Source organism: Crocodylus siamensis, chromosome 1 (assembly GCF_052110815.1).
Source record: "Crocodylus siamensis isolate JL-2025a chromosome 1, ASM5211081v1, whole genome shotgun sequence".
In the NCBI taxonomy this organism is placed as follows: Eukaryota; Metazoa; Chordata; order Crocodylia; family Crocodylidae; genus Crocodylus; species Crocodylus siamensis.
This window is the reverse complement of record NC_143395.1, coordinates 253976025-253988697: the sequence shown is the minus strand read 5'-3', so window position 1 is coordinate 253988697 and position 12673 is coordinate 253976025. Positions and strand designations below refer to the sequence as shown.

Sequence of the window (12673 nt, the reverse complement as noted above, 5' to 3'; positions counted from 1 at the left end):
GTTTTGTACCTTAGCCTAGAGAAGCCAGACACAGTAACCTTTAGTCTGTAAGAATATTTCCTTTGGAGATTAACAGAAATCTCCTTTGCATTTAATTCACTAACCTGTTGTCAGAATCTGGATGAGGTGAAGATACCAATCTGTTATTTGAAGTGTTTAGAGATCTTGTAACAGAAGTATTTGAGGATTCTGTTAACCGAGATATAGGAATCTCCTTTCCACTCACAGATGACAATGTTTTAAAATCTTTACTTGTAGAAACAGGAAAGGTTTTTAAATACATTTCATTAGCCATCTGTAGAAAAAAAATGTTTTATTTGATTAAGAAAAAAAGAAAACCAGACTTCTAGGAGACAAAGCAATAATCAATTGTTAGTAGATCTACTGACCAAACTAGTGCCAGAACTACCATCAGAACATACTTCAAGTACCTGGGAGCCTGTTTGACATTTAGTACTATGGGTGATCCTCCAGCATCAGCAAGTCACTATTAAAGCTACTACTACTATGAGGTTGCTTTATCTTCATTCATACTCAGAAGAACAGCAAGAAATAATATACTGCATTTTAAAGAAGGAAGATAAGTTCACTTCAAGAGGGATGTCGACAGCATGAAGAGGGTCCAGAGAAGGGCCACTCGTATGATCAGGGGACAACAGGGCAGGCCCTACGAGGAGAGGCTACGGGACCTGAACCTGTTCAGCCTCCACAAGAGAAGGCTGAGGGAGGATCTTGTGGCCTGTTATAAACTAGTCAGGGGGGATCAGCAGGCATTGGGGGAGTCCCTGTTCTCCTGAGCACTGCCAGGAGTGACCAGGAATACTGGTCACAAGCTGGCAGAGGGTAGGTTTAGGTTAGACATCAGGAGGTGCTACTTCACAGTCAGGGCAGCTATGGTCTGGAACCAACTTCCAAGAGAAGTGGTGCAGGCTTCTACCCTGGGGGTGTTTAAGAGGAGGTTAGATGCACATCTTGCTGGGGTCGTTTGACCCCAGTATTCTTTCCTGCCATGGCAGGGGGTCGGACTAGATGATCTGCTCAGGTCCCTTCCGACCCTAGAAACTATGAAACTATAAGTTATATGCAACACAACTGTCAAGGACCCCTGCTTTGAACAAGTCACTGAATTAAGCCTCTTGATACCATTTTGAGAAAGGAAAGCATTTTCCACATTTTATTAATTCCTATATATGATTCAAAGCTCACATTTACACTTTTGCTTTTGCCAGGATTATGAAGTCTATCACATTTGAAAGTGTATACCTAAAACAGCTTGTGATCATCCCTTTACTAAAACTTCTTTGCACCTAAATTCAAATGAAATTTGTATACAGTGAACAACTTGCTCCATTGACTCCACAAAGGGCTGGTCCATATGGAGAAGTTCAGGAAAATAATGTTAATTGAAAGGATTAGTGTAGATTGGACCCTGTCATTTAGAATTAAAGTGGTCTTAATTTAGGTTAGTATCTTTCATTTTAGAAGTGAATTAAAGCCAATCAAAACAAGGGTCACTTTAGAAGTGAACAAGAAGGTCCATACCTCAAGATTCACCTTGCAATTCATACTTTTAGTTAATTTGGAGTAATATCCCTGATCGTATCCATGTAGACAAGCTCCAGACTTAAAAATACGACACTGCCAGGATCAAAGCTTCACTCCCTTCTTGTTTCAGAATCTAGTATCAATAACCCTCCTCTATTTTTAATATCTTCCCCATGAACCTTACTTGTCTCCTTGCCACACCAGTAACTTCTCTTTAACAACTCATTCCTGCTCTCCATTTCAGACACCAAACTCTTGAGAATTTGAAATGGAGATGCACTATATTAATTACTCATTGAAGATAGCTCTCCTCCTCAGAGTACACCTTCTTCTGGGGTTTAACTGGTCCACACACTATTCAATCCTGAATGGCCTCCTATACATATTTTCTAACAACAGCATTTGCTTGTCTTTAGGTAACAAAGTTCGAAGAACTTCAAAGATGGATTTTTTTCATCACTGGGGAAACTGTTTTAATCTGCATACCTCATTTTTGTATTGGTCCCTCTCAATACTGCATTTTTAAACCACCCTCTCAGACTGCTCATGTAGAAGTGTTTAAATATGTTGGTACAAGGTGGTTACTGAGAACTTTACCTTTTATACTTTCTCAATGCTCCCCGCTCCCAACGTAACAATGGAGGAAAAATAAATTCTTTGAACTATATTACCTAAATATCAGTTGTAAATTAACAGCTTTAATGTAATGCTTACCTGTACCAACAGCAGAACACATTGCATGTATACTCTTACACTGTAGCTTTCTTTATCCTCTTAAGTTACCATAGAAACTACCAAATACAACAAATAAAAGTTTAAGTAGTACCTGTTGACTGTATTCCATTCGTTTTCTGAATTTTTCTTTGTCTCTTTATAGGAATGGAGGGACAAAGATTAAGGTGTTAATGCCAAATATACAATTCACTTTACAAATATAATAATTTCTATATTAAAAACAAATACAATGCTTTCTACTGCCTAGATTGGAAAAAATAGACACTGGTTTTCAATTACCACATTCTGAATTTATTAAAGAGCAAAGGCCATCACAGCACTTAAATCAGCTTAACTTTAAAATAATTTGTTGCCATATCTAACAAGTACAGCTCTTTAAAGGCCAATCCTTGCATTAGTATTCAGTTTAACAGAATAAGCCACAAAGGTATTCTTCCAGGTGGGTCAGCTAGCATTTTTTTCATGTCTGAATTATTACTATGTTAGGGCACTTGGTTATGAACAGTTGGGTCCCAAACCATATCCTTAGGTTACAATAGGAACTCTGAACCGTCACACAGCCTGCATTACTCCGTTTCCAGTTAATGAACCACTCCTTTCCAATTCCTTATTATATGGGCCACCTTCCTTCCTTCCTTGTGAAAAATCATGCAACGTCTCTGAGTGAATGCCCACAGATGCTTTTCTGGAAAGTATTAAGAAATCATTTACACACACGTGGCCAGCTGAGCAGCCCCTTGCTAAAGACAGATAGACTGAGTGTTCTGTGCACAAGGATAGGCATACTAAACTGTGTCACCTTAGCAGTCTTAAAGTAACAGGAAAAGAGGAGAATCAGTACCATGAGACATGGGAACTTAAGGACTAGAAGGGGCTTCTGGACCATTAAGTCTAGTCCCTTTACATTCATATGCAACTAGCAGTCAAAAACAAAAACTGATCTTAGTAGAGCACAGAGCCCTTTGAGAATCTCTGGATCAGCCAAGCCACATTCTGAACACATATCTTATTTCAAAGTTGTACAATCACCTTTAAGTATGGTTTGGTCTCATCATTTAAGATATCACAGTGTTTTAATTGTGTATGTCACCAGGAATCATAATTGTAGCATACACCCTTCAAACTCCTGTCCTACACTGGGCACATTTTTTTCACACAGATCTCCAATACTCACCTTTTCTTATAGGTTTTCTCATACGTAGGATGTATTAAGTCATCATCTTCTGGTTCTTCTGGTACACTGCAATCCCTGATTTACAAAAAACCAAAACAAATGGTGTTCTAATCAGCTGATGAAAGTAAAATATGCAGTACAATTTAGCTGTTCCTCCAAATTTTATTTTACCTGAATTGTGGGTCAGGGTTCAATGAACAGTACCATTTTTCTGGCAAGCGATCTATCCCATCTGCAAGCTTCCGCCATTTCAGACATGAATCACACTGAACCCATGTCTGATCAGGCCGTTTTCTGTAATGAAAAGTCAAAACATACAAAAATGTTTTGCTCCACTACTGTTATTGTATTTGCTTCTCTGTGACATTAGATAGAAGCAGATAAACTATTACATGCATATTCTATATATTGTGACTTGAAAATACAGTTTCAGAGAGGCATGTTACTCACTGTATGTCTTCCACTAGCAAATCCAGAGGATATTCTTCATTTTTCTTGGCTTTCATTTCATTCCAGTAATCATTTAACTTTTCTCCTAGGGCTGCTATTGTAAGCCTAGCAACAGAAAATAAGTGTCTTATGGAAAGATATTTTGTAACATTAGTAAGAAAAATGCATTTTTATACACGGTGTAGAAAGAATTAAGATATGCTTCAGCAGAATATGGTATAAATCAGGGCAGGAACTATAAATGTCTATTTTCTGGAATTGCAGTTTTGCTTCCAAATTCATTGTAATAAAAGTCAATAACAATGTTTTCTGTAATTTTTTGTATATTGCCTAAATTAGGCTAGCATCTATATAGCCACAGTCTTACACAGTGGCCAAGACCTTGGTACCCAAGTACATATACAACAGCCATGATTTTGTAGTCAGGTCTGTGCAGGTGAGCTCCTGTACCTGGGTCGTCAGGGCCCCACAAAAGAGACAAAAGGGTTCTACGCATATCTGGATGCAGGTTTGGCTCTCAAAGGACAAGTAAAACAGACTTCATAACTTGGTAAGTGTAGAAGCACAACAGCTAAGTATTTCTGATCCAGAAAAGAAAAAAGAAGAGTACTAAGAATTTATGGTTTATGGAAGCTGTTTGGATACCTAGCATTAATTATTAACAAGTCGTGTTAATATTTACCTATAGTGAAACGGTAAAATGCTTTATATCTTAAAAGCAAGATTTTTGTTTCAAAATATATTTTATTGGATCAACAATAGAGTTATTAAGAAATATTTAAACATCGTCAGGCAAGGGCATTTTGTACTAAAAAACCTAACTTGCAGCTCTCCCAACTTTATCACTGGTCCAATAAAAGTTATGACCAAATACATCATGCTTTTTGAGATTCCCTAGACCAAACCTGCAACACTGCAAAATTCTATAATTGTATTTATTTCTCCATTCCACCAGAATCTCTTAAGATTTCCAATGAGAGGAAAGCAGAAATTCATTTAAAAAAAAAAAAAGCACACTAGCTCAATTTTAGATATGATGCGAGAATGCCACCATCACAATTAGAGAACTAGTTGCACCTCCCTGCCTTTTCTAGCCCCTCAAAATCCATTTCCCCCTCTCGCTGCTCTCTGGCCCTCTGACTTGTGTGGGCTGGAATTCCACAGTTCTTTAATTCTTGAGCCCCGGACTACAGTTTTTGCCCTACTATGTTCTGCTGTCTGAAATGCTTTCCTTTGGGAATTTGTGACTAGTACCATACAATGATCAAGTAGCCTTTATACAAATCAAAGTATCCACAGAAACATATAAAGTAGGTTGGAAGGGACCTCAGAAGGTCATCTAGTCCAATCCACTGCTCAAAGCACAATCATCCCTTTTTAAAATACATCCTACATTTATGTGTATTTAACCTGTTTTTAAATTTCCAAGGATGAAGAGTCTACAGCCTCTTTAGGTAGCTTGTTCCAACGTTTAACTACCTTCAAAGTGAGGAATTTCTTTCTAACGTGTAACCTAAATTTCCCTTGTGCAATTTATGACCATTCCTCCTTTTCCTGTTCCCTGTGGCCACCAAGAACTGTCTGTTACCATCCTCTTAGGATCAATTCAGGGCATCATATTACAAAGTATTTCTGCATAATATTGAGAAGAAACATCTTTTGCAGTTAATGTATTATGAAGGGTATTTCATATACCCATTCTAAACCTGTTTTCTAAGATGCCTAGATAAATATATATTTACCTGTATTCATTGGTATAATCAAAATCTTGTTTATTATGTGTTGGTTTTAGGAAGTTACATTCTATAATTCCAACTACACCAACACCCATGTTGTTTGCCTGTAAGATTAAAACATAAATGAAAGGAGGAAGAGACAAAAGAGATAATTTTTACACTGAAGCATTTTTTTCTGTTTCCAAGGACGACTGCTAGCAGTTTGGATCTAACACATACGTTCATCTAAACTATAACTTCATCAGAAAAGAGTATGTGCCAAATATACAGAATTTTGTCAGATGGTTCCTCTGAAAACAAAACAGTGGAATTATTTTCATTTTGTGTTTATCCTGTCCTTCCCTTGCCCTAGCAATGGCAGTTATACACTTTGCAAATTAACATTAACTCTGAAATAAATATTATAAAGTGTACAGTAGAACTTTCATCTTCAAATAGATTAATCAAAACTAAAAGAACCCACGGAATTTACTAGAATAGCACCAACATAATAGTCACTGTTTTGAGTGAGGTTACTTTCTAATTCGAACATGAATGTGTTTTTCAACTTTAAGTACTTGCCTTTAATTGACAGCCAACTCTTTCATAAGCTTTGATAAGTCTGTTTCTATGGTACATCATTATTCCATAATGATCTTTATTTCTGCAGTTAAATCCAAAGGTGATTCTTACAGTTTTAGCCTTATTTTTAGATGTTAAGGAAAATTGGTAATACAGATTTACTAACACTAAGAGCATTTTTACATGTGTTTTGGGATGCAGCACTGGGTGCTTTAATTAGCAAGCTGCAATAACGAATGAAAAGCACCTGCACATTTTTCCATGGTGAAAAATGGCAGCAGGGCATGTCAAACGAAAGCTCCTTGAATGTTTTAGTTCAAAGCACCCTGCTGCCATTTCTCAGCACGGGGACGCTGATACATGTGGTGTAGAAGGCTGCCAGAGCGTGTCAATTTCCATGCTCCAGAAGACTCGATTGAGTCTGCTCCAGCGCGTTGGAGTTCCAGTGCATTGGAGCAGGCTCCCTACATGTCTACAGGAGCCCTAAATATTCATCCTAAATAGGGCCTTAAACCACTCTCATGTTGGACTACTTCCACCAATCTCTCTGTCTGATACGGTGATATATGGGTAATTACATTTTCCTCAAACAAAATCATGTCACCACATTAAATGTGCAATAATGTACATATCAATAAAGGATACAGCCAAAAATTTTGGTCTATAAATATCACGTTCGATATATGCAAGGCTTTTGGAAACGAGCTGTGTTTGTACTTTTTGTCCTCTTACAATGATCTGCATTCTTGGCTTCAGATACAAAATGCTACAATAAGCCTGCAAAAAAAAAATCTATTATTCAAGCTGAACAAAATACAAAACAGTTTATAGTGCATCCTCCCCCTACAAATTTTAAATAAGGTCATAATTAATGCTCCTTAAAGTTGATTGTAATTATAGTCTTCCAGTCCTATTGTTATCAATTCAATTTGATTAACAATGAACTTGTACAATGAATTTAACATATATTATAAATTGTAAAGCAAAATGAAACAAAGGGAAAAACTCCTTCTGAGCATGACAGAATAAACAGATATCTGAAGGTACAAATTTATCAAGAAGCAACCCACCTCCAGGAAGCAAGACCTAGCCTACAATGACTAGCATTTTCAAACTGGAAACATGTTCTTCTATGGTAAACTTAACAGACTGTGGATTACCAGGGTGGTTAATGGTGATTAGCATTCATATGCAGGTAAGCCATGCACAGCTTTCCATGTTTGTATCACACTAAGCAAAGAAATTGATTTCTACATAAATAACGTGCTTTGCCAATCTAGCCACCATCACCTTTCTAGACTTATATGAGCTCAATAATGTGAAGGCACCTTCAATTTGCTGGCTACCATACAGAAAACTTTTACTTTCATACAGTTGCATGGCAAAAATCACTTGCCAAACAGGAAGCTGCTTCAGGGGAAAACATTAAAAGGGCTAAGCAAGGACAGCACTGAAATATGATGAACAGCAACAACTGCTGAAAGAACATATAGGAAAAAATTTCCAGCATTTTTAGTTACAACGTAATTGTACAGTATCCAAAATCAATACACAAATACTACTGTTAACACGTAGATAACAGCTGAGCATGTTCAAAATATGTCACGATTCAGTTCTCAGCTCCTCTTGTGAACTAGTACTAGTAATTACTGTTTTATACATTATACTACATATGATGACATGCTTGGCTGAAATGCCTAAAAAAACAACTACTTGTTGTAAGTTTGCATTTATTTATGTTTAGTTCACATCACAATGTTATATGATCAAAATATGTTTTCAGAAAAAAATAAGCTAAGTTGACAAAAATAAGCTCTGAAATTGTGTTAATACTCAATTTATGTTGCTGCTAGATGGTACAAACTTTCAGTAGCGTGTAAACAGTAAGGGAGAAAGACTGTGTAAACAGGCAAAATGTGGTTAATACTCAATTAGCAATTGCAGTAATTATATTTTTTCTTTGCAAGGGAGTAAAACTGGTAAAAGCATTATTCTTATAACCATTCACTAGCGCTTATGCTGAGGAATGGGTAGTACCCAAAAACACTATGAATTTAGCCAGTCCCTTTTCTTCTGAGCTCTCTACAGCACATCATCCCAGAGTAGTGCATCCCATGTACAGCTGATGTAGTCTTGTGTGCATTTCCTCTACTGCAGGGATGTCTAATTCACCCCAGGCCTTAGACTAAATCCAAACTACAGGGTTCCTTTTGGGGCAGACTGGCAGGGCCAACAGCCAACTCTGGTGGGCTACATTTGGGTGGCAGTGTAGGTTCATGGCTGGGCAGCAGCATGTAGCTGCATTTGAATGGCAGCACAGAGGCAGCACAGGTCCAGGACTGGGTAGCAGCGTAAGTCCAGGGACCCTGAATTCTGTGGCAGGCCACACCCAACAACTTCTGGTAGCTCCTTGGTCATCTGGTCCACCAGCATTAACAGCTCCACAGGCCAGATTTGGCCTCCAGGCTGTATCTTTGACACTCCTGCTCTACCGGACACTCCAGCCCTGATGCACAGGCAGATTAGGCAGTGTGATGTGTGTGGATACTAAAAAAAAATCTAACACAGAGTAGTACCACAGAAGAAACTGCACATTTAGGAATGTTTTATTCAAATCTGCTCATGTGAGGGCACCAAACTAGTTACAAAATTTGATTTTATTGCACTGCAAACTAACCAAGAAGGGAAAGCCTTCCTTACAGGTTTCTGTGAAAAACCTTACAAAGGTACAACCACAAACCATAAATGAAAGTATTTCAGCAATACATGCAGAAGGTTCCCACAGGCAGAGTAATAGACGTAATTAGTAGAAACAATCAGTCTCTCCTCACTGAATTAAATAAATATTCTAGAGCATGGGTGTCAAACTTATTTGCCCAAGAGGCCAGAACTAGACTGCAAGGCTTCCATTGGGCCAGACAACCTGCAAATAATGGAGGCGTTAATCCCTGTGGCTGCCAGAGCCAGTATATCACCAGCAGTGACTAAAACCCCCAAACTTAATGCCAAGTGTGGGGGGAGAGGGGGTGGGCAGAAGGTGTAAGTGACTGTGTTAACCCTGTGGATGCAGCTGCTTTAGCAGCTGTGGTGACAAGCACCATGGGTCAAATCCAACCAGTGGGCCATATTTTTCGCAACCCTGCTTTAAAGCATTACAAACAGTTCTACCATGCCCAAGAAACGGGCACAGAGCAACATTACAAAAGCAGGGTCTGTTCTATCCAGTCATTCCCATCTCTCCCTCCTCCTTTGGATTATTCATATCAAAAGCAATCTGCAGCAGCAGTGAGCCCAATACTGGTCGAAAACAAATGCAACCAAACCCTGAACACAGTATCTCTTGCTTCAGAATGCCCTCCCATGACTCCTGTCACAGATGGTCTTTGCAGAATTCTGGTGGAGAATAAAGTGGGATGAAAAATTTCTATTGCCAAATCTCCATTCTACTTTTTTAGCACACATTATTTATTTCCAGAATATGGCCTCATGTTAGGAACTTGTTCATATGGACATCTGCTAACAACCCCTGGATGGACTAACTCACCCAACACAAGGACTTTCCAAGGTATGGCGGTGATGCTGAGTTCACCTACCCACATATTTCAAATGTCAGCATGCTGGATGTACAGACATGAGTATACAGTATCTCCAGATTAACTGAAATGTGTGCTGACACATGGTAAATGTAATACCTGAATCCATGAGGGACTGAAAAACAGAACAGCAGTGCCAAGTATATCCTTGGTTCAAATACAGTAAGAGTTCAATTCATTAAACTCTCAACATAGCTTTCTGATTTGCATTTCTCTAAAAAATGGTTTACACTAGATCAGGACTATCCAATTTGAGTGGCTGTTGGTTGCATGCTACATGGGTCCCTGCTGCCCTTCCCCTTGCCACATGGGTCCTCCTACCCAGGGCAGGAGCAAGAAGCAGAAGCTAGAAAAGGAAGCAGGAGCCCAGAGAACCTAGCTGCATCAGCAACAGCAATGTCTGCATGGGAGCCTGCAGGCCATGAGTTAATCACCCACAGCTCACCAGTTGGACAGGCCTATTTTAGATTACAAAGTAAGTCTATTTTAAGCTTGTGTGGATTACCCTTTAAACTAACAAATGGGGGACAGTGTGACATAAATAAAGCTGTTTTTTATTTTGCAATTACCTTAAAGATCTAACAGAAAACACAGAGCTAAAACCAAAACAACAATGGAGAACTTTGAATTATACTTTCTAGATCTGTTATAATCAATTTATTAATTAGACCGTATACATACCCGTAGAGAATAGTCACTTTCAGGCACATTTTGGTCCATTCGCTCTTGTTTTTTATACCCTCGTTTTCCTGTTGCTTCATCTAAGTCTTCTGGAATTCTGATGTCATATTTATCCTTATCAAAATCAAATTCTGTTTTTCCATTTTTATCTCTGAGGAAGACGGTTCAAATACACTAATTACAAAAATAACCTAAAACAGCGTCTGGGGAAGGCATAGCATCATGAGGTATGAAAGAGGAAAGGGACTTATCAACTCCTTAAAAATATCAATTCAAATCAATTTAGCCAATACCAGTACTCCACTACTCATTATATAACACCTCCGAGATGTTTACAGGATTCTAACAGGATCCTCATAGTTCAGATTCCACATAGTTCAGATTTTTATTGACAAGGAGGTGAACATCAATTTTAACATAAGATGAGGTTGATCACACATGTATGCTAAAGTGCAAAAGTTCGTTTTACAAAATCTCCTTTATATTCAAAGTATATTACAAAAAAGGATTTTATTGTAGTTCAATAAGCAATCTCTGTAATTCATAACTGCATTAATCTTGCCTTATCTCCTTACTCTGCAAAAGGTCTCTTTTATTCAGCATCTGTATCCTTAACTGATGTACCCCATTGCTTTTGATTGGCAACACCCTCACATAAAATTTAAACAAATCACCTCTAGCTCAGAGGTTAGTTTTTATAAAAAAATCTTTCATAATTTATTTCTAGTGATTAAAAACCTTCTAAAGAAACAGTTTTTCAAGAAAATAAATATTTTTCCATCATGGTTTCCACACCCCAGATGTAAGAATTAAGCAGCTGCACAGTAACCTGCTATGGAAAGCAGTGACTTCATTATATTTTAACTGCATGAGCAATGCATATAGTTGCATGGGGGGTGGGGGGGAAACCAATACAGTGGAAGTTAAATATTAACTTGAATATTTTCATCATTCCATCTGAACTTGGATTTGAGTAAACATAATATATTTAATGTAAGGAAAATAACTGAAAGTAACAATAACAGAATGAACCCAAGACTGGTTGTAGGTAACAAACTGAATATGACTGTGTAATGAGACTACATTATATGAAATAAAGATGTTTTTCCCTATACTGTACTGTTGAGGTAACCATTTAGTGTTCGGTACTTCAATGTTAGATGGTTGTAAACATGTTTGAGGAAAAAAATCAAAATTATTAAGGGTATAGATTTAGATTAGAATGACAAGATAAATGAGCTGACAAAGGAAATAATACTATTTTACCTGAAGGTGAGGAGTTCAAGGTCTATTTTGATACAGGTAAGTGCAATATGATAAAACTGGTAAGTTCTATATAAATATATATGTAGAGAGATTAGATCACTGGTTCTCAACCTTTTTAGACTCAAGACACCCTACAGAAAATGCCAGCTAATGACTGTGAAACTCAAGCTGAACTGGGCCTACTCACAAAAGTTAATACAAAATGTTGATGACAACTGTATAGTGCAAGAGGATTCAAGTTTGTGGCTGGATCTTCTGAAAAGAAATAATGAGGCATCACTTCCAGCTTATTTTACTATATTTATAATTTTAAGCAGGCTCGTGTCTGATATGTAACTGTGTGAAATGTCTATCCTTGATTAATTAGTATCGTAAATATTTCTTTTGCAATTAACTCGTGTTTATATGCAGGAAGAGACGTTTTCCATATGGGTTTTCATAGATGGTGTTGCCCTGTGGGGTCAGGCCAATTCTCAAAATCTCAATATGGTGCTGTTAGACAGGAAGGTGTGACAATTTCACATATACAAACATACAAATCAATTAGGTACACACACACACACACACACACACACAATCAGCTCAGGCACATACACATTCAAACTAGCCTAGGCACATGCATACCTATTGCCAATTCAAACACATACACACTAAAAATTAGACAAAAATCAATTGTCAATACCCGCACACTCAATACATATACACAGATCACTAATTTGTATATCATGCACAATGAGATATACATATATATACATACACATACACACACACACACCAGTTCACAAACATACACATACAAGTAAGTTCCTAACTTGGATGGTACAGTGCGTGTGCTTGGGGTACCTGGGATACTTGGGGGAAGGTTAAGGAGAGAGAAAGAGAGAGAGAGAGAGAAAAAGAGAGAGAGAGTTAAAGTGTAGGGACTGAAAGTT

The 12673-nt window shown here is 37.7% G+C and overlaps 1 protein-coding gene across 1 annotated transcript in view; it reads right to left on the bottom strand.

The window, feature by feature from the left end:
- MORC3 (MORC family CW-type zinc finger 3) overlaps nt 1–12673 on the bottom strand; it is a 59393-nt gene that overhangs the window by 14361 nt on the left and 32359 nt on the right. The window contains exons 6-14 of the mRNA XM_090060477.1: nt 10476–10626; nt 6847–6978; nt 6202–6321; nt 5647–5744; nt 3905–4009; nt 3626–3748; nt 3455–3529; nt 2372–2414; nt 105–295 (exon numbers count right to left, since the gene is read on the bottom strand). Of these exons, the coding sequence (XP_089916603.1) occupies nt 105–295; nt 2372–2414; nt 3455–3529; nt 3626–3748; nt 3905–4009; nt 5647–5744; nt 6202–6321; nt 6847–6978; nt 10476–10626 (1038 nt within the window). The remainder of the gene's footprint in view (nt 1–104; nt 296–2371; nt 2415–3454; nt 3530–3625; nt 3749–3904; nt 4010–5646; nt 5745–6201; nt 6322–6846; nt 6979–10475; nt 10627–12673) is intronic.